General features: G+C 39.7%; 1 protein-coding gene across 5 annotated transcripts; it reads right to left on the bottom strand.

The window, feature by feature from the left end:
• Positions 1 to 1,128: 1,128 nt before the first annotated feature.
• Positions 1,129 to 24,323, bottom strand: LOC100549326 (transmembrane 4 L6 family member 1-like). 5 transcript variants are annotated; one of them, XM_010717077.3, is made up of 8 exons: positions 14,985 to 15,243; positions 13,813 to 13,902; positions 13,575 to 13,723; positions 12,293 to 12,473; positions 4,781 to 4,870; positions 4,045 to 4,187; positions 2,408 to 2,588; positions 1,132 to 1,998 (listed from the first exon to the last, which is right to left on the bottom strand). In XM_010717077.3, exons 1-8 carry the CDS (start codon positions 15,159 to 15,161, stop codon positions 1,984 to 1,986), a joined length of 1,026 nt encoding a protein of 341 aa, XP_010715379.1. In that variant the 5' UTR covers positions 15,162 to 15,243; the 3' UTR covers positions 1,132 to 1,983. The 5 variants fall into 5 exon arrangements, with proteins under 5 accessions (XP_010715378.1, XP_010715379.1, XP_010715380.1 ...); XM_010717078.3 differs by lacking the exon at positions 14,985 to 15,243 and adding exons at positions 23,773 to 24,037; positions 24,130 to 24,323 and having other exon boundaries at positions 1,133 to 2,588; XM_010717076.3 differs by having other exon boundaries at positions 1,129 to 2,588; positions 14,985 to 15,253.
• Between the last annotated feature and the right edge of the window lie 1,897 nt (positions 24,324 to 26,220).

Genomic DNA, 26,220 nt, shown 5'->3' with positions numbered 1-26,220 from the left:
GACTGTATATTTAGGATTGAATGGAGTCTTTGAGTGATTAGATCAAATTTAACTCTGCCTTACCTTTAGAAAATCTGTGTCAAAAACCCACTTGTAGCTTTTAGTACTTGCACCATCAATTTCAAATGAATAAACTGCCTATTTAAAAGTTCAGAAGTCAAGTCGCAGTCTAGTTTTGACCAGGACAATGAAAATGCCAGTATCTGGATTATGGATAAAGAGGGTTGCAGAATCGATACACTCAACAAGAACTATATCACACATCTCTTCTTCTGTTTTATGCCACTAAAATAGGAGACACAAGCGTATGGTAGAGCAGAAATGTAGATTCACAGGGCACAGACACAGTAAAAACACGAAGTAAGGACAGCCAAGCCTTGCCAGTGGTTAAGATTGTCACTACTGCTGATAATATTACTACAGAAAACACTTTGAAACCTTTGTGTCTTCTGTCACATACTCTCAAGATATCTCATTGTAAGCGACAGATGTTACTGGAAAGTGGAGAGGATAGATACAACAGTAAGAAAAAGGGTTAAGTGCTTTCAACAGCAGCTTCCAGCTATTACATTGCTCTTATCCGGCATAAAAAAAAAATCTACCTCAATAGATCCTGTATGTCTAAAAATAAGCTTGTATTTTCCCCATGACTGAGCTGGAATCTGAGTAGAACGCCATTTGATTTCCTGGATGAATTAGAGCCCTTCAACTATTTTGCAATTTTAGGGGCTTTCTACTCTGAATGTATGCTCCACACGTATCAGTTTTCATCCAAAGAACCAAAACCTTTTTTCAAACTTTTTCAAAATGAGTAAGTCCAATGTTTACAGGCACAAAGTCAACAAGATTTTCCAGGATACTGAGAAGGAGCAAGAGCTGGTTGTTCAGTTTGTGGGTTTTTTTGCCACCTCTCCTCAAACAATATTCATAAACCTGTAATAATGTGAGATTATCATTTAAGTAGTTATATGATATGACACATTTATGCCTAGGGAAAAAAAAACAAGTGTGCTGTTGCAGAATCCCCATTTTGTCATCATGCCTTTTTAGCACATCTCTGAACATGCATGCCACGTTGAGTTGTCATCCAAAAGAGTAGACCCATTCATAAACATCAGTAAATTTTTATTACTTCTTTCAACTTCATATAAACTTAATTAAAATTTAATATACATTACTCAATTTCTGCAGAAAGAAACCAGCTTTTCAAAATATCTGCCAGAGGAATATCAATACAAAATCTCAGAATTGTCTTGAAACAGAATTAAAATTACTGAAATTCTGAATGTTATTAACAAGAATGTCAGCCTTCTCCTGCAGCAAAGTTAGGATATTTACAAGTACTAACAAGGTAGCACTTGGTATTCACAGGGTTTCCTCATATATTCCCAAATTCTCATAATACTTGATTAAAAGCAAAAAAAAAAAAAAAAAAGACCTGCCTCTTGAGTAAAAAAGAATCCCAGGGCACCTACTAAAGCACACTAACTAGTATAGCTGACTTCGGAGATGCATATCTCATCTTCAGTCAGACCTAGATGCCTTACCTTGGTAAGACTTGCTAGCCTTTTTTTTCAGAAATTGCTTTGTACAGTTAATAAGCTTCTAGGACAGAAAATGCACCATGAGCTTCTGCCAGTCATGACCGTCATGGTCTGTCTATAACTAAAATTCAGTCATGTAGAAACCATGGTTTTGTCCAGCAAACTAATTCTCAAGGGAGAATTTCTCTTGACATGCTAGGGTTTGAATCAGGCCCTTTCAGAACAAATACTCTCATTTTCTACATAAAAAGAGGGTACTATAAATACAGCAGTATATCCCAAGAAGATGGTTTTACTACAAAAGGAGTTCCGCAGTATTCAAACCTCCCTACTGTCAGAACAAGCTGGAGGGTTAAAAAAACATCACTGCCAGAGACAACTAGACAGGTAAGAAAACAGTTTTTCTTTAGGAAAACAGTGGTTCAGCATTTTGCCATTTTCAGAGAATCCCAGCCTGCAAATGAAAAGGAAGGAAGCGTAAGGCCTGTTGGTTATTTTCTTTTTCTTTCAGCTCAAGCTAATATATATCTTGCTTGACTTAAACATTCATCTCCTAACCTAAACTCTTCATGCACACGAATGATAGGAGAAGGCTGCACAGAAGCTTTTGCTCACATGGGAGTAAAATTCTCAGCCTCGTTTTTTCATCAATCATAGCGCTAAAGGCTAGAGAGAGCAGTCAGCCATCCTTGAATGGCCGATGGCTAGGATGCAGCAGATTTACTATCAGCACATATCTTCTGCTAAATATGCAGTAGCAAAGAGAATGCATAAACCAAGAGGAAAGGTCATCTACTGAAGAAACTGCTGAAGCTAAACTGACCTTTAAGATGCTGAAGGAATTACCTCAGGTCTTTTGTTACCTGAATAAAAACAGAATAGGTCCCACACAGCGTACGTTTCAGCTCAGCAGCCACTTTAAGAAAACAGATGATCAACTGCAGTCCACTAAGAGTCATCAGAAGGGAGAGTAAAATGATGGTCCATTCCACAGCATTAGCAGGTTCAGCACACTGAGACCAAGCAGAGTAATCTGTGAGGTATCTATCAGAAAAAAAGCAACGTGAGGCAAATTAAATGTGACTTTTCCAATTAAATTTAAATACATATTATTTTACCTTTACTATATAGAAAACCCATACTATGCCTTATATGCTTAAAGTTTAGGGCTGCTCTTTCATTATAGTAGAGTAAGTCCTAGATAAGTTTGCCAAACTCAGCTGAATAAAGAATTGTGTTCCTCAACTGCTTCATTAACTTCCCAGTAAGACACCCAAATGTTAGAGAGATGTTTGCTTCTTTTTTCCCTCCCAAAGGAAGAAGCCAAGTCTAAAGAAGGGACTTTCTTCCCTGATTTAATTTCAGCTTTTGATTATGTCTAGATGACATAACTACTGTGCAAAGAGTACGAACATCCAAATGTCATCATTCTGACCAGTGGATGCAGCCTGGGTGGCAGAGCTGAGGTGTGTCACCATATGCAACTTCCAGAGCCACATTCTGCATCCTTGAGGAATGGTATGTGCCAGCTGTGCCCTTTTAACTGAGTTCATTGCAAGAAGCTTTGTTAGAAGGACTTGCTCAGCGATGGTTATTTTCTAAACATTCATCATTTTGAAGACATTGCTCAGCACCTGGCCCTTTAAGTTAAAGTCAAGCTTCCCTTTTATGCACATGTATTTTCAAATGGGATAGTAAGGCTGGCAATACATAATAGAGACTGCAGGATGCATTTCAGGATGTCAGAGTCAGAGATGGCTATACCTGTATTATAGGAACTACTCCTGTTTATGCTGAAGAAATGTGCCTATGATTCACTGACAAATTTAATCCTCAGCACATCCACATGCAAGTGGAAGAGCCTGATATCACACGTCTTGAAAAATTCAAGTCTTGTAAAACTTTGATTTTTTTTTAAAGGGAGAATGTAAAATCTGGTGGAAGCATCCCCACATTACTGATCTTATGAAATGTTTTAAGCTTCTGTAGTCCGAAACACCAACAGCACTTTGCTCAAGTGTTTTATGAGACACTGCAGCTGTACACATAACCTTCCAATGATCAAACTGCAGACTTCATTGAGTTTAGGTGTTAAAGGGAAACCTCCTCAGTTATTAAATGTTAAAATGACATTCGTAATCTTTGAATGAAGAACTTGAGGAATTTGAGAGAATATTGAGGAAGTATACAACTACAGTGCATCTAATCTTTTATTCTTTACTACACAAAGTTGTGATCATCACCAGATAAAGGTCGCTTGTCTCTACAGACCTCCAGGTCTGATCAGTACAAAGATTCTTACCTTTAGGCATTTATCATTAGGAGGCAAATACCTTTCTTTGAAGATTCTGTTGCTCACTGAACAACTTAAAGTTGTCTTACAGTATAGGTTTTGTGTTCAAGAGACTGTGCCATTTTGTGTAAAAAACCCTGAGAGAATTTGTCTGACCATTGTTCTGTTGAACAGTAGAATAAACTAGTTAAAACTGATGTTTCTTACCCTCCAGCAGTATCTTTGAAGATGTAATCCCATCCGCTGGATGAATTGCAGAAAGGGCCTTGGATCAATCCCAAGGTAAAAATGATGCAACTGTATCCAGAGAAAGCAACTCCAAGCATGGCTAGCACAATTGAAATAAAACTCTGAAGAGAGAAAAATATTTCTGTATGAATATGTATTCACTCTCCCTGCCAATCTACTTCTTTGGGGTTGAATTTCACATGTGGTTGTCCCAGTCTTCACTTCTGAGAGAAAAATACTAGGCAATGATCAGTAAGCATAAACTCTATCTTTACTCTGCCTGTGTAAGGCAATTTCACAATATCAGTTAAGTATTGATGTTTTTTTAAACTCATGTTCCTACAAAGCTGTATCCCCGAATGCAAGAGGAATACAAGCACATATTTAATATGTTTGCATCCCAGATATTGCATATTGAGTTGGTACTGGAAAAAAAAAACAAACAAAAAAAACCACAAGGAGATTAAACTATTTAGTTAGAACACTCCAGCCTTCTTATTTTATCTTGTTTCATTCTATAAAGATTTTTTTCCATCCTGAATATGCATCAACAGGAAAGAGCTGCCCTTTCTGTGACCTCTCAACCTGACTCAGAATCCTTCTCTGTGAAAAGCAGCAGAACCAGAGCAGAGGAGGAGGATGTACTAGAGACACAGGAGCAGGAAGCCATGTAGAACAAATGCCAGAGACAAGCAAAAATAAAAGATAGACTCACTCTGTAGGTTTTGTTACAGCTCTCACTTTGGCAGCACCGATAGAATGCATTACACTCCAGTGCTATGAGAATTATTGCCAACAGAAGAATCTGTAAGGGAACACAGTGAGTGAGATGACTGCAGCTGTAGTGAGACAAATATTTTTCCTTACCAGCATATGTGCTAAAAACTAAAAAAAAAAAAAAAAAGTCAGTAGTATGTTGAACTTCCATTTGGTTATTGGATTATTTAAACCTGATACTAGAAGTTCAATAAAGAAGATTTGGGCTCCAGAATGACAAGCTGCCACTCAGAAAGGCACTCCTTTGAATAAGGACAAATGAGCAGTGTTTCTGAAACGGTTTGGAAAAACAAAGAAGGCCCTGGATTTGTCACTTGAAAGGGCTGTTAGTAAAAAACTGCAAGAAGAGCTAAGAGCTAATTCCAAAATATAATGGGTATCAGTCATAGCAGCATTTTAGGTAAATCATTGTTTGGAAATACATAAGATGAGCCACCTGAAGCTTTGCTGACATTTGCACTTTTACCGCTGGGATGAGCTCTAGCAAAACATGCTGGCTAAAGTCTAGCACTGTTCTCTCACAGCCAAGAGATGTGTTCTCTCACAGCTGGAACCCCTTCATATGCTACCAATATCTTTCTTTCAGTTGGAGTATATTGAGCCTTGGATCCTCTGCATCCTCAACTCCAAAACCCTTCGGACTGACCCTGAGTCTCCCCTGGGGCTTTCAGTCAGAGGCTCCAAGTGGGACCACTCTCCCATGCTGCAGTGTAGAGCTTTTTTTTTTTTTTTTTTTTTACATCTTGTCCTGTCCAGACAAAGGCTATATCATTATCTCCCGTGTTATTTGTTCAAAAGCTTGTTGTTGCTCAGATACCCATGTGAAATGATTTCTCTTCCAATACATTTAAATTAATGCATTGCAGGTGCTCAAGAGCTTCTCCCTGCTCCAATGCAACCTGAATCAGCCCATGCCAAATGGCAGAACTACATTTCCACACCTGGGGCAGTTGATTCCAGGTGTACTGGACACCCCTCCAAGCAACTGCTTTAACATACTGCTCTGTTTGTAACAGGAAAAAATATATGCTAGTAGTAAATTGTTGAAGATCCGCAGGCTAAAAGTATTTCAAAGTATGAATGTAGCTTTTGCAGTTAACTTTTTTTCTGCTAAATTTTCCAACTATGTTTCTCCATTAAAATCTTTTGTGTGATCCCCTTTTCCCTATGCTCAAAAAGTTAGGATTTCTTCTGTTTTAGGAAGAATACTCAATTACAAAAATAAAGTTTTTGTATCTCTCGCAGTTCAGCAACATCATAAAAACACATAAATCATGCACGTTTGCCCTTTTCAAATACTGATTTTTGTTCACACTCTTATTACTTTACTGCTTTCTTTTCCTGAGGCTACAGATCTTTATGAACCCGGTGAGCAGCATGAGCAGTAGCCAACGCCATACTATTACTGCAGATGAGCATATTACAAAAGCAATGGGGAAAATACACCTACACCAGTCACAGTGAGACAATTCTCTGTATTTAGCCTAATAACAGTGACATTGTGAACTGTATCCACTCCTCTGTATACAGAGCTTAAAAACATACAGACAGTTATGATAGGCTTTTACAGTTCTTTGCCTTGCTAAAGAGATTTAATTCTATGTCCATAAAAGAACAAATCAAAATAGTGCATGACTCAGTAACACGAGTGTAAGTTAAACAAACAAAAAGCCAACAGGAAAAATAAATCAGCCTTGCAAAATCACACATATGAAATAAAGTAGCATACACAGCATGTCATTCAATATATTCACAATTTCTTCAGCTTGATTAAGTTTTTCCTGTAGTGTTGCAAGAAAGAAATCCATACTTCCTTTAAAAGTGTAATTATCTCACTGCACAGTAACTGAATATGACATGCAATTCTACTGCAAATAATTAAAGATCCATAAAATCAGCACTTACCATCACACCTGAGAAACAGATGCCTTCAAAATACCACACGTAGTTGGGATGCTGGTAACTAGCAACATACGAAGCATTCCCATTAGGGAAGTATAAAAGGACATTAACAACAATGCTCCAAAGCCCAAGAGGGACCAGCAGACAGCTCAAACAGCTTCCACATGTTTCTAAAGCCATCTCTCAAGAATATTAAAAGTTTTGCTCTTCCAAGCTAACAAAAGATTGCAAGGTTTTAAATACAAAAAGTGTTCTGACCTCCTGTTTGATTCAGTCACTTCATATGACTCCACTGCTACAGAAGTGCTTAATTGTTGGTAGAACAATAGACAAATTCTGCTGCCTAAACTACCTGTCCTTTCTGAACATATGTCTTTAAGTAGCAGTTTCCCTTCTCAAAGATCCTCCTTAATGATCTTCCTAATGAAATACGTCTACAAGTTAGACTCAGGAAGGAACATAAAAAAAATCTCACTTCCTAGTGACCGCTTAGAAACACACTCCTCTTGCTGAAATGGATTCCTGTGCAGCTATTCTGCAGCATGAGGCAAATGGTCACCATTGCTGTAGCAATAATTTTTCTGACCTTACACGGGCTGTCTGACAGATGTCAAGCATCTGCACAGAAAATCCACATTGCCTCAAAGTTCATGCAGATACTGGCCTAGAAGCAATAGCTATTACTATTAGAAAATTGTAGCAACACAAATCTAAAGGAAACAGAGGTCCCTTCAACAGTCAAATGCACACGAAAGCTCCCATGGAGCCCAGCACCGGCTTCTGACGTGACGTATCCCTTCAGAAACACTAACTTGAGTCTCGGGCACAACACAGGGCACACAGAACCCCAAGCAACAGCAGCTAGAAACTGCCAGGCAGATATAATCACATTTCGTTATTATTTTCAGCAGAATGATGAACTGTTTGATGAGACAAATCCTGCTATTTTGCAATGTTTTATTCTGTACTTACACTTGAGCATGTATGGCTACAGATCTGACCTAAGTACACGACAAAAGGTCTGGCTGCTTTTTGAAATGTATCTGTGGCTCTATGCTGTAAGAAGCAGGAGCCAGGCACTTTCCTCATTTTCATTTGTCACTGTTCTGACAGCCCTATGCAACTAAGCATACATTCCAGTACAGCAGAGCCAGAGCTGTTCAAATGCCAAAGCACAACACATACCTTCTTCTCTTGCCCTGGTAAGCTATCAGAAAAGTAATTAAAGATCAAGTTTAAAGTTTACTTAATAGGAAGTTCAACGTTAGAGAAAAAAAAAGGGAGGGATCTTTTAGAATCAATGATGTCATTTTTCATATGTTTCCCAAGGAAATGGGCATGGTGGTACTCACGCAACTGCACCATTTTTTTTCCTATCCATTTTCTGCTGTGACTCTCCCTTTCTCACTTTTTTCCCCTAAGAGATTCACTTTAAAGCCCTCAGATGTTACCCTGAAGTTCTTCCCATATTTCCTCTTTATTCCCTGATCACCATGGGCACGTTTTCAGACCCCCCTCTAACTGGAACCAGTACACTCACAGATGTGGTATCAGTACTGTGCCTTACTGGTAATGGAAAACAGCTGAATTAAAAGCAGGCAGATCAGAACCCAGGATTGATTTTTATTACTAGTCTCATAGTTCATTTAGTAGGTCAAAATCTTTTTTTTTTCTTCCTACAAGCAAAGGTCTGAATTACTATTGAGTGGGCAACTTCCCATAATCATCTGCTTTGTTTAGAAGAAACTCACTAAGAAAATGACACCTGAAATAGCATCCATTCTAATGTACCAACACACCCTATGACTTACTTCACATTTAAACTGAGCTCTGCAAATGTCACATCAAGGAGTGTTTTGCTGCCACACTGTACTGACAGAACAGGACACCACCATTTTACACCAAGTATTAAGCAAGGCTGGCAATTAGTTTCTCAAATATCTTAACTGCAGCAAGAGCTGGATTCCTGATGCTTGCCAATATCCATGACTCCATGCAGAGCCCGTTACTGAAAACCCTTTGTTGACTTTGGATGAAGGACTCCTCTGCTAACCAAAATGAATCTAACCCAAAACAACTGTTTTTCTACAACGTAACTAATAAAACTCCCCAAACTCAGCTATTAGGTATTGAAGGAATTCAAGCAGCTTATTTTAACAATAGCAACATAAACACTGATGGTGACATTAGTGGTGCTAACAGATCTGAGCTACAGTTTTAGTTCTAAACTCTCCCCTAATCATTCTGTTCACTGGCAAGCCTAACCTAGCTTAATTTCCCTAATTAGTTATGTGTATCAGAAAGACAAGTAATAACTATGCAAGTGTACAGGTAAAGCCTTTAAATTTTCTGGGAATTATACCATATTCTAGCATATTTTGTCCTCTTCCTCCTAGCCTTCGTTCCATACCCAATTTAACTTTGCAGATCCTCTTTCAAAGTGCTTTTTCATACACAGACATCACTGCACAGCAACAAGGAACTGAGTGTGCATACATGCACATCTTCTCTCCCACAACAGAGCAAGAGAGGGATAAATACAGCGTGCAGAAGCTATACTAAAGAGTGCCCTCACCTAATTCTGCATACTTCATGTATGAATGAATGGTATTGCAAGAACTACTTGTTTGTGTTTAGAAACTCAGCATTCCTTCTATTGAAGGGTTGTTTTTTTGATTTCTTTTTGCTGTCACAGACCTGTGTGTGCAATTTCCCATTTTCAGTTAGCTTCCTTTAACAGTCATATCAGTAGGTGACAGACTTGGACAGGAGGAGAGAGTGAGGAAAAACCTCAAGTTCCTGCCTACTTTTAAAGGCCACTCTCCTAGTTAAAAGTAGGACTAAATATGCAGTAACACTTGTGGGAAATTCTTTTTCCCCAGAAACACAAATTAACTCGTCCATTTTCAAATACGACATTATCTGCTAGATTCCAAAGTGGAGAAGTAATGGTAGTCAGTCTCTTTTTTCTTTTTAAACCAACATCATGTTTTGTTCTTTCTTGAAGAAATGCCACTCCCAGCAGCATACTGACCTTCCTAGTAATGCTATTGGCAGCATATCATTCAGGTTTACTTTACCATGGGATAAAACATTTGCTGCAATATGCTGCAAGATAAACTTCAGACTCTTGTGCAGAGTCTCTGCATACAGGGTTCAGGTTCCTTGTGGTGAAGTGTAATATTTCAGATTAGTCTAGTGCTGCTGATTTGAATTTGAATTGTAGCGCCATGCCTGGGGGCAGGCTGGAAACAAGAATCCAGACCCGTGCTTTTTTGTTTCAAGACTTGGTAGTCAGGAGGTGAGCACTCCTTGTGAGTAAAAGAGTTTAAAGACTGAAGCATCTCTTACTCTGACAGTATCTGCTGAATGGAAAAAGGAGGTTGTAACTTCACAGAATCACAGGGTTGGCAAGGACTTCTACAGGCTATTCAGACTAACCCCCCCCTTCCAAAGCAGGCTCCCTACAGTAGGTTTCATAGGAAAGCCCTCAGGGGAGTTCTGAACATTTCCAGAGAAGGAGACTCCATCACTTCTTCAGACAACTTGTTCCAGTGCTCTGTCACCCCTGAAGTAAAGAAGTTCCTCCTCAGTTTCATATTTATGTTCTATGCCACCATTATGTCTTCCTCTAAGATCAAGAAAACAGCTTCAGCACAGGCAGAAACACTGACAGTTGCTGGGTAATTTTAATACAAACCCAGTACTTGAAACAGGAGCAGCTTAGAGAAATCCACACTTTTTAAATATCCTAATACTCTTCCAGTTCTTTAAAAGCAGAAGTTCATTGTTGCCCTTGGTCATCCATATTTTACTGTTGCTTTATTTGTTGCTCCTGTTGAGAATTCATTTATTTCCAAAGCAGATTACAGTTTATGTTTGTTTCAACATCAGAATGAAAAATGCAGCTTAACTGGGAAAGCAGCCTGAAGCACGGAGCTGTTGTGTGAGTACAAAAAAGAAAAAAAATCTTTATTGATCCCAATTGTCTATACTCCTATGAAAGGAACCAGAGCAGCTCATTTTTTCTTCAGATGCAGGCAGGTCAGTGGAAAACATGCATATGAATTCAACAACAGAGCCCTAAGTCAGTTAAACGGGTGGTCACCACACAGTTTGACAACAAAGTGTGCATTTCAGAATACATACAGTGTTTAAGAAACCAAAAAACAACACAACACAGGATACTCAATGCACTGCATATGCACCAACTTCAACCCATTTTCTTGTTTTCTAGCAAGAAAGTGTCTGTGAGGGAAACAAAAAGAAACAAACACATATTAAGTGGAAGAATACTAATATTATATCTAACTGTAAGAGCTGTAATTAATCCAAGCAGATCTAGAGAGCCATAGCACAGCACAGTAAACTCCAGTAACAGCACAGAAGATAGGAAGCAGAAGGCAGTAATGCTTTCAAAGTGCCACAACATTCAACCATGTCAAATCAAATCGTGAAATGCTCTTGGCCATAACACGCACACATTATAAATCATATCACTTTCATACCATAAGGCAATTCCAACACTACATCTATGAGACTACAATGCTGCAATGCGATGGAAAGCACAGCAACAATAGTGGGATAGCAAAGTCCTATGCTGCAGCAACTGAGGAAGAGCCCAAATGCAGCAGCTGTGGGCACAGAAACAAAGGATAAAAAATGTGCCTACCCTCAGAAGGCCTCAGGTATGCAGGCATCTCCAGCAAGAGATACCCTCACCTCCACTGCCAACCCTTAAATGAAGTCTGGGAAGGGATGGATCCTGGCTCCAGCCCTTCCAATCACTCAGTACATTGCATGTACCTGAGATCCTCTGGGCTGGCCCTGCCTTCCCACCAGGTGCTCCATCACTGCTTCAAGTTGTGACTCAGCATTTCCACTACAGATTGATTTTAACAAAAGTCTCAAAGTGTCTAACAAGATGCTAAAGAAACTAGCAGGAATTTCCCCTTCCTCACTCATAAAAAACAAAAACATACAAAAACAAACCTTCAAAAAGTCCTTCAGATCTGTCTGTCAGCTTTACTATGTATGTGCAGTTTAATTCCTTCTCTTACCCCACATCTACTAAGCAAGGTTTTTGCTGCAATTTTTATTGCATATGACACACATATTCTCAGTAGTCTCTTTGCTGCTGTGAGGAAACTATGGGGCTAAAGTAATACAGCTAGAGGAAGCAGCAGACCACAAAACTCTGTTACACTGCAATAATGTCTGAGGCTACAACAAAGATCCCTGCCAGTCTCAGATACATATTTTTGTTGTATCACCTATACAGTGCTAAAGACCATATATATACCACAGTGTACATGTGGTCCTTCCCGTTCACATGAAGACTAACTTCACTGCAGACAGCTGAGCAAATAGCTAAATGCATGTAGTCAAATACTACATGAAAATGCTGAACACACCAGGGTCACATTAAAAAAATATAAATTATACACTTGTTGCTGCTTAAGAATGCCAGAAAAACAGCTGCTAAGCCTCTGCAGTGCAATCAGTAACAATACTCTTTAACTCTCTACTAGCTGAAAAAATGGCTTACCTCATCACTGCCGCAGCACAGTCTACACACTCCTCCAAGAATACCATTGACTATCTGTATGGAGCACAGGATGAACTCTATTCCTCCCACGACCAAGAGAATGGAAAAGAGAGTGACATTCCACTGCACAATGTTTTGAGGTTCTTGACATTTAGACCACTCATTATAATCCAACAAGTACCTGTACACATCAAATGAAAGTATAGCAAAATTGTGTCAGATTAGGATGCTGACAATATAGTAGAAATAAACTTCATCTGCTATGCAACTGTGTTAAGGATAATTACTCTAAGTGGGAATACAAAATGTAAGGGCTTGTTCCATGCAAATCCTGCTCTGTTTAAGTATGTGTTGAACTACAAATCACACATTTTGGTTAAGTCTTAATTTCCATTAAAACATTTGATTTAGAAAGGCAAAATCTTCTATTATTGATCAAAGTAAGACACAATGTCAAGGTAGTTGAAAGAGCAGAACAACTTCTTGAAACAAACACAGAATTTTCCAGGATAGGGCCTTTAAAGGCAGCAGTTACTGATTTGAAGCCAGAGGGTCACTTCATTTTTTGTGCCGCTGCCTCTGGGCCTTCACATGCCTAATCTGCACTAGTCACACACAGAATAAATTCAGAGGAATATTGGAGCAGATTCCAGCAGCTCCTCCTCTTCCATTTTGTCAGAACACAAGCACAGATGAGCCATGAACAAGGAATTAATTCAGCTCTACTATATTCATCCATAAGTTGAGAGAGGTGGGGGAGAAGGAATGCCTCTTCTCAGAAGGGATCCTACTGAAATGCAAAATTCCAAATCTCTGCTGCAAAGGATCTTGATGTGGCTCAAGGTTCTGTCAAAGTCCTAGAAGAGTACATCTTATGCTCACATGAACTGTATGTGGTACACAGATATATTTGCTGCATATATTGAGAGAAAGAGACCTATACAAGATAGTACTTTATTAACAGCATAATTCCATTACTTCCAAGTATCCTTTATCAGCTTGTATTAAGAGCACCATTTTGCACGTCTTTCAGATACTTAATGTCACAACTAACCAGCATATTCAGATATGTAAAACTGAAGATTTAAATTTATTTTGTTTTAAACTACAGTGGTGCGAGCAATTGTGATCCCATCTGTTTAGCTAGTGAATAAGGAGCATAAACTTATGGTGGATGGATCTTGGTACGTTGTTACTGAATACTGCTGGAAGGTTCAGGAATAAAACAAACATCGCATGTACATGCAGAAAGATGTAATGCACTGACAAACAGACAGCTTACCCTCCAGAGGATTCAGTGAAAGGATAGATCCAGTTTCTTTCTACACGAGTAAAACAATATGGTCCCTGAGACAAGCCCAGTGCTGAAATGATTATACAGTACCCAGAGCCAAGGATCCCAACACAGGCTGCCAGAACTGAGGACAGCATCTGCAGGGCAAACACAGACATGAGAGTTGAGCACAGCCTCCTCAGTGTCCTGGGGGCTGTCTGGGACTGCAGTGTGAAGGCTCACTTACCGCACAGCTTTTCCCGCAGTTCTTATGGCCAAAGCACCCACAGCAGTCATCATTGTGAAGTCCAATGAACACTGCAGCTGGAATGAGCACCTGCGTATGGGGCAAGCAAAGCACACTGCTCTCTGTTCTGTTTTGCTACACAGACAAGGTAGACAAAACACAGTACTCACAGTGCATTCACTTGCATTGCTTGTTGGCAGTGCTGGGGTGCCTGTATAGGTTATCCAGTTTTACATTTATTTAACACAGTAGGAGTCTCACTACTCATCTCAGTAGTACCAACAACATGATAGGTGTAGTTCTACTTATACTTTGTGCATAAATAGCACTTAAGTGCACAAAGAACCAGTTGATTAAGATCACGTTGTGTAATTAATGTAGCTTGACATGCTTTAACTTTAAAATGCTGTTGTTCTCCCTAAAGGCTGTATACAGCAAACAAAAAGCTTTAAAAAAAAAGAAAAAAAGGCTTGTAAGCACTTCTCACAAGACCGTCTTATCATGCAGTGGCTTTCAACCTGTGATTTGCTGATGCCTTGAGACTAAGAGGACTGCCAAAAGTGAATGAAGAAGGAAGCCTAGATTTAGAGAACTTAAACACGCTAAATTCCACTCTGTGAGATTGAAAAGGTAGAAAACAATTGCTTAAGATTAAACAGGCTCTTAGAGTGAACACACTTAATTCTTCATCCTTTGCTATTACTCTAATGTAAAGCTCTGCCAACTGCTATTTGATTCCTCTGAATAAAGAACTAAAACAGAAGAACAACTGTTGTCTTACCACATATTAGATATCATACATTTAGGAAATCTAATTAAGTATTAGTAATCTATGAACATTAAAAAGGAGAATAGCTGACTAATGGAATAAAAATGTGAGATTTAATCCTTTAAATAAAAATATCCCTCTGAAAGGTCTGGTTCCAGTACTGCATTTGTAGTCTACAACCTATATCCTAATTCTCAGCTCAAAAGTGATAGAGATTTACAGATATGACAATTAATAGTAACTAAAAATACTATGGTACAATGTAGCTGATTTTTTTTTAATACAACTCCAGAGATTCCCACTGACAAGATATTCAACAAATAAATGAATGCAATTGTAAAGAAACAGTAATACCAAGTAGCTTCAAAATAAACTTGCAAGAATGCACTAGCTTGTTACTTACCAAAAGGCCTCCACCTAGAATGCCATGAAGGCATTCCACATACTTGCTGAGATGATGCTCAGAAGCAAATCTTGTTTCTCCATTGGGAAAATAAAGTAAAATGTTGGCAGCAATGCTGAGCAGGGCAAGGATGAGCAACTTACAACCAATACACCTGGCACACCTTCCAAAACACATGTCCGCAGCTTCTCAAATACTTCTTTCACTAGTTCAATCCAACCTGTCTCATATTTATCCACACCTAAAAGAAGATCAGTCTTTATTCTGACCTCCTTAAATACTCAGGGTTACCTAGCTACCTGGATGACGTTTAAAATGTCTTAATGACTGTCGTTCCCTCATTGTCAAGTCAGGGAACAAGGACAATAGAATGTCATCACCCACTTTAAATGAAATAATTGTTGACAAACCAAATGCAATCAAGGAAATACTGAATGCTAGGTAACTTCACTTTAATACATGATGCATGAATGATCACCAGTGAACATAATTAGACATGAACAGCAGCCTCAAACAACAACAGAAGTTCTTGTAAGAACTGAAAGAAAAGGTTTTGTTTTCTTTCTCTGAAGCAGCTTTAACACTTACGTTTATAGACTGAACAAGCTGAAACTAGGGAAAGACAACGCTGACTTCAACAATGCTAAATCAGAGATTTGGGTAAAAACAGAATAAAGTCTACAGCAAAGAGGAGTACGTAGGGGTGCCTCCTGTTTTGCTACCTGGTCAATGGAACAAGAGCAAACATCATCAGGATGTTGGAAAAAAAATAATGAAATGAGCAGTTGGGCTTTTAAAAAATGCACTTGTTCTTGCCATTGTAAGATGAACTTAGATTAGCAACCATTAATTAAAGCTACATCAACAAACACTGGTGAAAAATACTGCTTTATAATCAGATCATAAAATAACCTTCTTGCAATGAAAATTCAAGTCCAGGAACAAAAACAAACAAACAAACAAACAAAAAACAAGCACTCCCCAGAAAGAGAGAAATGTATTTAATCATGGGTTTACAAATCCTTGTAGATGTACTGGTAATATTAGCTTGCTTAGTAAATGGACAAACAAAGCGACCTGGAAAAACTAAGATCTATCCTGTTCTCTTTTTCCTCATGAAGATGTTGCAGATGTTCAGAGTATCAGTGAATGAAAAAACAAAAATGAGGCAACAAAATGTTCTTGCAGCCCAGAAAGCCAACTGTATCCTGGCCTGCCTCAGAAATGAAGCCAGCAGGGCAAAGGAGGTGGTTCCCACCCTCTGCTCTGACCTTGTGAGATCCCCCAGTCCCTCACAGAGCTATGTTCAGCTCTGGGCCCAAGCACAGGAACACAGACCTGTAGGAGTAGGGACAGGGGAGCCCACAGGGATGCCCAGAGGCTGCAGCACCTCTGCTGCAGGGACAGGCTGACAGCCGGGCTTGCTGGAGAAGGCTCCGGGGAAAAGTTATCACGGCCTTCCAATACCTAAACAGGCCTTATTTAAAAGATGAAGAGACTTTTTATATGGCATGTAGAGACATGACAGGGTGTAATGGCTTTAAACCAAGAGAGAGCAGAGTTACATTAGATATAAGAAAGAAATTCTTCACTCAGAGGGCAGCGAGGGCCTGGCGCTGCTGCCCAGAGCAGCTGTAGGTGCCCCATCTCTGCGGGTACTCAGGGCCAGACTGGATGGGTTTGGGCACCTTGTCTATGGGAGGTGCCCCCGCCCACAGCAGGGGTTGGAACTGCATGGACTCTGAAGTCCCTTCCAACCCAAACTATGTTATGAATCTATGATTGTGATAACTAAGAAAAGCACAGGATAAGACAAGTTTCAGGAGATGTTGCCAATGGTATCATCATAATACAATTCCCATCACAAAAAAAGGTAGTTAGACAAACTGAGTTTAAGAACGTTGGATTTGCTGAAATTAGATACTAGAGACTATAGCGAGACTTTCAGTTAACCAAGGGGGAGGATATTCATCAATGTAAACAGAAGTCCAACTTAAATCCACAGTGTTATGGCAACTTTTGTGATCAACACTGAAGCTTAAAGAGAGAGAAAGGAAGAAAAAGTAATGTTTAAAAAAGAGAGCAGTCTTACACAGATGTAGTGATGTAACCACTCCGGGTATTGTAGCTGGTGACCTTGGAGACTTCCTTCATTATGAGAAATATCCTCCGATTGTAGAAACATAGGCTTACCATTATTGTGCACTTCACCTTTGATGACTAAAATGAGCACAAACATCATCCTGCATGCTTCCTCTGCAGAAGATGACTCCTCTGCCAAAAACTCCCTTCATTGTGTTATGCTAAAAACAACACACGCCCCTCAAAAAAAAACCCACACAACCTCTGCCAGCCATCACCCCTGATTTGACATAAAATTTCACATAATCAAGAACTTCCTCTATTTAAAATAGATTTTTTTTTCCCCACACAAAGTAGTTAAGACTAAATACTCTGGTCTGAAAAACCCAAATGAAATGAAGAGTTCAAGTGTTTAAATACTATGCTCTCCACCCACTTAAAGGCTGGTCACATCAAAAGCACCCTACTCTAACTGTCTCTGAGGGAAAAATCAAGTATTTGATCAGGACAGCAAGCATTCCTTACATTAATTTTGTTTGTGGATGTGGTACATAGAAACATTCTCTTATTCTGTATACTATCAAGTCCTAAGTCTACCTCGTGCGAAAAGTCTGTTGAGGACTTTCAAAGTCACTACACAAATACTTGCTGGGAAAGAAAACAAACAAATGAACAGCCCCCTCCCCAAATTGTATTCAACTGCAATCACATCTCTCATCCTTGTCCTAAGCCAGATTCCCTACTAGAAAGGAAATCAAAGGATATGCTGTCATATTTGAACTTGCATGCCGGAACTCTCTTAAGCAGTGAGGATGCCATGAGAACTTTTTCCCTTAGGTCTCTGGCATGTGGCTAAGACACAGTCTGTCTGTGATTCCCTCCACAGAAAGGAGACTTTTATGGCCAGTTATCTAGCATTAATTCTGTTAGTCCTTCTTAAACTGCATGTTGCTCTTTTTTTTTTTTTAACTATTTTATCACCACCACTTCAAAAGAGGTTCTTGTTTCTTACACCCAGAAAACAGTTAAAACATTTGTAGTAATTGTTTCTGGCATCAGTGCTTTTTAAGCAAATACTAACAATCTCCTGGTTTAAATTAAAGATCTCAGACAGATGGAAAATAGTTGTGAGTTTATACTGAAAAACATGGTTTGCTTCTTCTCAGCAGTCACTTCTTTGTTCCAAATGGCCAGCGTTACTGCCTTACACAGCCTAACAGTCACTCCTAGGCTGGATTTACTAAAAGACACAACAGTCAAGAGACACAACTGAAAAAGACCCATGACAAATGATTTGCAATTAACTTGAAAACAATTCAAAGAATAAAACAAAAACCCTTGAAGCAAATAAAAAATCCTTACATTTGGACACTATACCTCAACTTTTATAAAAAAGCTTCTCATAACAACTTTTCTTGCACAAATTCTGGTCCCACCCTTCATCAGGCAGCACAGTAACTCTTACGAAGGCTGAGGCTAGTAACTGTGTGACAATGGTAGATAAGACACAGCTTGGAAACAACAGCATGGGCTGCACATACGCATTTGGAAAGACTCCACAATGCAATGCACTTGTGCCAATGCAGGTTCACACTTGCATGTCCTTGAAAACTATTTTCATTTGTTCCTCTCCTGCTGCTTTGCAGGTTACTGCTCACAGTGGCAAAGACCAGTTCAGACTATTGGGAACATAGGACGAGTATGCAGTCACACGTTAACTAAGCTAAGCAAAAGGAAACTTCCTTGCCACCTATTCTGACAATGCTCTCAGTGACTTAAAAACACTCACAGCTTCCCTTTAATCAAATGGAGAAACACTCATCTATGCTTCCATATATTTCCTAATGTCCAAATGATGCTTGGCTCATGTTTTCCAGCTGTCATCCCCTAAAACCACTATGCTATAGCTGTAATTGCCCTCAGGCATGCCACCTCAGAGATATATGTCAGTCAATCAGCAAACCCCACCTAGACAGCCACAGGAGGAAACTGCCTCTGTTTAGAAATAATCTCTGCTCAGAAATAGTCTTTGGTGCATGTAGTCTCCTGGTTGCATCCAGGAGAAAATATCCATATTATCTTTATTAGTTACATGACAACTACTTGGATGAACTAATGAACTATTTTTGAGGAGGAGTAGACCACCTGCTATCCTCAGAGGTCACTGAACATAAAAGGAATCCTTATGTAGCTCTACACCTTATATAGCTTTAACACATGCGTATTCTTGCTATGTCTGCCATTAATTTGAGACTGAAAGCTGCTCTGAACTAAGGATGAAAACTTGAAGAAAGCATTCACAATTTATTGCAGCAACACACGAAACTACCACATTGAAATATATGGACAAGATTTATTAGTAATAATGCTGACCTAAGATGCAGTCAGCAGTGATGCAACAAAACAGGTTTTGATGGTTAACCAACCAGCTCAGAGAACTGAAACCTTAAAATCGTGGTGCAACTACCACTAAATGAGTCTACCAAAGCTTTTCTGTCTGAAGAAGAGCCCACAATCCTTATTTAAGGACAACTACTATTAACCCAAACCAATGCTACTGTAACCTCACTCCACAACCAAATAAGCCACTTCAAAAAACTGTTTTTTTGTTGGCATACAAATAGCCTGCATTCATTACCCCTCACAACAGTGTTATTATGATAAAAGTAGAACAGTAAACAAGCAAGTTCTATTACTATTTCTTGTCACAGCTTGAGAGTGAAACCCTGGCTAACCAAAATGCCTCAGAAAAGTTTGCTTCCCTTGGACTATAGCATTTACACATTTACATCCTTAAAACTGCAACAATACTGTGAGCATGAAGAATTGCCACCACTGTACTACTAGCATACTGTTTTATCCTACATGTATGCAACAGCTGTACAAATCAGAAAACTGGGTTTAGATTAGTAATATATACCTCTGCATAACACATGAGGAACAGATTATTTTCAAGCTTGAAATAGGACAATTTTTTACTATCCCCCTCTGTTCCCCAAGTGTAGCAATGCACATAAAACAGACATCCAATAAAAGATATTCATAAAGACTCTCCATTAATTCCATAAACTCCCAAGATTTTAACCAATTACATTCACCCTGACGTGAACTCGTAAGACTTACTATTGTCCTAACTGAGAGCTATTCAGGGGTACAAAAAGCTGAAGAAAATTAGAATGTGTTTTTGTAACCATTGCAATTACAACATCAGCACACAGTTCTTCACATGCAGAATTTGGGTTTCTGACTGATCCAGAATCTGATTAATGGTCAATGAGTGTAAGAAGATTATTGTAATGCAACGAGATTTCATGCCACCTCCCAGTCTGAAAGTGCTACAGCACTGTACCCCTGGATTCCTGCTGTCCACACGTACACTGAGCAGTGCTGCTTACACAGTGATCACAGTCACGTCTGCTACTGTACTTGTGCTATGATGAGAAACTCCTGGCCTAACCACCTACTTGTAAAACATAAAACTAAGAACACGTTTCTTTGATGAGTTCAAGCAAAGACAAGCTGTGACTAAGGCCTGTTAAGAATCCATCACTAATTCCATATTTAGTAGCACCTTCAAAAAGAATAAGCAAAGATCTACAGTGAGGTAGAGAATATGTAATGCAACACAATTCATGAAACATTTTCTGATACTTTACAGGAAGACTGTTAATTCACATGTAAGCTATCTTTGCGGAAATTATTGTTAAGTTCATCTTTAGAAACCTGGTTATTTTTCCTCATGGAAATTCAATCAAGAAATCTGGACGTTAGCAGAGTCAAGGGCAGCTGGAAACAGAAGCTAAAGAAGCAGAACTTTGCTTGTGTCCTATATTATCATTCTTGACTCACGATGCTCTGATGAAACACATCATTAGACCCACAGGAAAGACGTGCTCATGTCTGACACAACAGGAGCTGCAGAAGAAAAAGGGTTTCCTGCAGCCCCTCAGACATTGCAAAGGAAAGGAAACAGGAACTGGATTACTGCAGTGAATAAAGCAGATGTGCAAAAAGCAGCATAAGCTTAATCCAACTCTTCACCATATCAGCTTTGTAACCTCTCATCTTCCATTATCAAGGATTATCAGTAGGCATACTAAACTAAACTCCCTAGGAGTGCTGCAGCCTGGGGAATTCCATTCATGTGGGACCCCCAGGCTGTGGGATGGGTCCTGATGGGATGAGAGCATTGTGGGGACCCCAGACTATGGGATGGGTGCTTCCATAGTGGGGGGGGAGGGAGAGGGAAGAGGAGGGGTTTAAGGGGTCTGTGTGTCTGCTTTGTGCAAGGGGAGCAATCTTGCATAGCCAGGATGGCACTTGGAGGGGATATCCAGCGCCAAAGCCACACGGATCCTCTGTGCACCCAGGGCGGCCCTTTCTCCATCACTCAACAATTCAGGATGGGGACGGGTAGGGGTCTCATGCCCCCTAGGTCCTGTTGGGTGGCCTTTGTCACTGTGGAGAGGAGGGACACTCTGAGGGCCAGGTACCTGATCCCCCCAATGGCTGAGCCAGCAGTGCTGCACCAGAAACTGTGGGCTCTCCATCACTGCCGGTCCTCTCTTCAGCAGGTGTTGGCACCGATGGGCACAAAGCTTCGATTCATGCACAGTGCTTAGCGGTGGTCACAGGTTGACAGCAGGCTTTGCAGACCCAGGTCACTGTCCCCCTTTGGTAGCTGCCCAAGGCAGGGACAGGGAATCAGGGTTTCAAGGTAGCATCCAGCCCTCAGGCTTCTATTATTATTATAATACACAACCGAAGTGATGAAATCATTAGATACTATCTGTGTGGCTGAAAGAACAAGTAACTTACAGTAATTGTGCATGACAGCCACCAGGACAGATCCAATCAGCTGGTTGGTGGTTGTAACACCTGAGATGGTATATGGTGTCACACACAGGACAGAGGGCAGCCTGTGGAACATTCACTGGATGGATGCAAAGCTCCACACATACACAGGCAGATACAGATGGTTAAAAGAAAGACCAATGACTAACTGTGGACACTCATTCCTCTGAAGGACAAAACAATCCTGGAAAATAAAGTCACACTCGTGGTAGTTTTAGAATTTTATACTTTCTACAAAACCACATCCCAGCGTTCCAATAAGCACAGAGGACTTCTTGCAGTTGTAATGTTTAGCCTTCCTAAATGGATACCTAAGCCTATCTTTTTCATAGGCTATCACCATAAACACCACCATAGAAACAGCAAGCTGCTAAATGAAATTTAAACTGCATCTATTTTCTTCATCATATAATAAATCATAGCTTTCAGATGTGTAACACCTCTGGTCCCACTGGCTAAGTCACAAGATAAATTTTTCACAGGAAGTTAAAAGCTGACACTCCGTCCCTTCTCAAAGATACAGAACATAAATGTTACAGTCAACATGATGCTGTAATGAAATACCCTGCCACTTAGATAGAGCATCTTTCTGGATTGTTTTCCTGTATACTCTCTCTTACAAAATAACAGCAGCTATATTACCAGTTGAGTTATTGATTGGTGAATGTGATTTCAGGTTTGTTTTTTTTCTAATTGAGAAAAAAAATCAGTACTATTTAACTCTATGAGCAGGGCTTCAAATTATACTGATGCTATCAACGTTTTTTATTAATCCTGCACAGATATGAACAAAAATGCCTAAACAGTACAATGCACAGTATCACACACAATGAAATACTATTAAAGTTTATCATTACTTAGTTTTGATAGTTCAAGATTCTGAATTAATGTTGCCTAAGAATTTCAATAATTTCTTCTCCTCAAGTTTAAGAGCTCACTGTCTATACCAAACCTACACACCACTGCTGATCTTTGGTGGTTGGATGCAATTTCTGCTGCATTTCAGATTAAAAATAAATTATACTTTTAATTACATTTAATGGTAAGAGAACCATATAACTTGCTATGTTTAATGTTTTCAAGCAACCCCTCTAGCTGTATAGAATGGTGGCAAACAAGGAAAGAAAAGGAAGGGAAATACATATACACAGCCACAGAATATCCACTCTGAAAAACAACAAATGGAAAATCCTCTTGCCATATGAGTGCTTAACTGATGCAAAGGTTATAAAACAGTAAACCAAGAACCATAAGATACTTCAATTTCTCTCCCTCAAAATAAGATTAAGATCTAGAATTTGCAAACACATCTTGTGAAGAACTTCCTTAACGTTGTAGATTATGTTTAAGAAGAGCAAAAAGAAAAGAGCTCTACTCACTACTGGTTACACACTACCGGTTACACACAAGAGCTCTAAGTGCACATGATACAGGTTCCACAATTTTCATGGCATTATAGCTTTGGATGGCTAAAGAAATAATTTTTAAGGATCTTGAAAGCCAGGGAAAACGTTTCTATCTTTACTCGCCTTCAAGAAAAAAGGCTCAGATTTGGACGTAGTGCCTTAAGGGTAACTTCACCACCATTGCATTTGCCGGGTTCTGCATGGACTCCAGACAGACCTCCTGAGACTGGCGAAGGGGTGTAGCCACCCTTCTTATTGGACACAGCCAACACACGCCGTCAGCCAGAGCTCGCCTCAGAACCTCATGTCTGATATGCAGAGTGAGAACGCTGGCAGAAGAGGCTGAACTCCACCCCTGTTCTGCTGCTGCAGAAAGCAAGCTTTGTGTGAAACAAAACCAAAATCGCTCAGTCAAACAACTTCACCAGAACAGGAAGCATGCATACCTGAAAATGTACTGTGATATCCTGATGCGATAGTACAGTTCGGACTCTCTGACCATCTTCTCTGATAGACTTCATACACGTTATACTGGGAATATTTTCTCACTTTTAGAGAGAATCCACATCTACCACACTACCACGCTCCTGTGCCAAAGCCCAAATAGGGGTTACTGATGAAAGAGCAGGCAATGCCTTGATGATCCAACACAGTAAAGAAGACTGTGTCACTTCCAAAGGTAAGAGATTTTCAGAACTAGATTTGTTACTGCTGTAAAAAGCAGAAAATATGAAGATTAGCAAACACCAAAATTCCGTGTCAGTTAAAAGTAAACCATTGCACACCAATATGACAAGACTCACCCTTGCTTGTGAACATTCCTATTGGAACCAGAGGAGATACTCATGCAAGCAAATAACATGAATACCATCCTAATCCTAATGCAGGCAAGTGACAAGAATACCATCCTAACCCATATTTGCTTTAATTAAAACAAAGGGCTAAATTAGCCTAGATTCCTTAAAGTAACACAAAACTGGGGAAAACTTAAAAGAGAGTAACTCCAGAGTGATAATACAAAGCATAATCTGAAACAAACATGACGCAACAAGCTTCAGATGGATACTTTGAAATGACATATGTTATCATATGAAAGATAAAGTACTGGATGGATCCAAAGTCCTATTATAGCCACGTAATGCCTTTATCAACAGGGCATTTCAACTTTATAACTAATATTTGGTTAAGTTCAAGCACAATCCTGCCAACAAATTAAAGTAAACACATCTATCTAGAGTACATAAAAGCAGACTAACACAGGGTGGTACTTAATCGCATGGGAATTCCTCAGTGTGCATGAGTAATCACTGTCCTTGTAGGACTTTCTTCATTTTCTTTCAGTAAACCTGGTGTTGCACAAAACATTAAGACGACTTTTAACTACGAGGACTTGCTAAGTACAAGTTGTGCTGAGTTTGTTCAGGCTACAAACCCCATTGGCCTGGAAGATTTCATTTCTGCCCTTCAAACACATTAATGAAACAGAAACATCAGATGTAAAGAATTGTTTCGGAAGCTGAGCAGTAGGGGAGAAGAACCACACCGAGCACTTCTGGAGGGCTTTACTGCAGCGTTCACCAGCTCTTGGATGGTGATCTTCTTTCTGCTCCACTCTGTATGTAAATATGTATGCACCCAAATTTTTGCTTTCCTGGACAACTGTTAGCAGAGTCCTGAACAAAGTCCTGAACAACAGGACATAGCTCCTGCTCCTCCTCTGCAGCCTACGGTGCCTTCAGCCCTTTGGTCCTTGAGGCTACGTGCAAGACAGGAAGATTAGTCCACTATCTACTGATAAGCTTGGTAAGGAGAAAGAGGTGTGGTTTAAAATCTCTTCAGGCTGAGGAAGGCCCGGACACCTCAAATTCTATAGCTGCACTCCAGAAGTACCAACATTTGCTTTATGTTAAAAACGACCCTCTGAACACTGGCTTGCCACAACATACTAAAGAAAAGAATTCCACCATCCCAGCACAGGGCAGCCACAGTTTCCACAGCACAAGTGTTGCAAAATCCACTGGGAAATCATGTTAGTTCAGAGGCCCCTTTGTAGATCCAGTCATGAGCCACATAAAGACAGATCCACAGCTCTTCCAGTATTCATCACCTGGCTTAGCAGAGCACTTGTGCAAATACATGTAGCTCTTCAGATGCCAGACACATGCATTTGCTGAGCATTAAAGGAAACACCTGCCTAACACTGAGATGACCTTGCTAAACCTACAAATGTCTTGTAAAGTTTTATGTCTGCTTCCAAAACTGCTACATATCTGTATGTTTTGGTTTCAGTATTACTCAGTACATAGATTTTCCACTTTGAAAATAGGAAATTCACTAGTCTACCAGGTAGTTGATTAGTCTTAAGAGTCTGTCCTATGCTCCTTTGTGCTGGATGATCCCATTGATGTCATTAAGAAGTTTCCTCAAGTAAGGTTTACAGGCATGGGTGTGCACTCAGCCAAGTATTTCAAAACAGCCTTTGTGAGCCATGCTGCAGACACTGCTCCCTTCTAAAAGCATTTCTCAATAGGCAGTGGGTGTGCTACTAAATGACTAAAAACTTTTTCCAGCAAGCACTGAATTAGAAGGAATGCTTGCTCTTGGCAGGGAGAAGCATTATGAAACTGTAATACATCATGTCAAATATGTGGGCGTGCAGAGTGTGCTGACCTACCTGCTGAAATACTGCGAGCAGTAACTGCCACTACGGTAAGAACACAACTCTTCTCTCTTCTCCCCATACATTTTGCAACCAACTACCATTTTATAAGGTATAAAACAGAACTCCATAAGTTCTAGAAAGTCCAAATAATATCAGAAAGTATAACCAGACAAAGGCTTGAGCATCTAGTTAGCAAGAAATTAAACTTTCTTTCCCATGCATAATTCTTATA

Source organism: Meleagris gallopavo, chromosome 11 (assembly GCF_000146605.3).
Source record: "Meleagris gallopavo isolate NT-WF06-2002-E0010 breed Aviagen turkey brand Nicholas breeding stock chromosome 11, Turkey_5.1, whole genome shotgun sequence".
NCBI classification, from domain to species: domain Eukaryota; kingdom Metazoa; phylum Chordata; class Aves; order Galliformes; family Phasianidae; genus Meleagris; species Meleagris gallopavo.
Note: the sequence above shows the minus strand (reverse complement) of the source record. Positions and strands in the feature narration are given on the sequence as shown.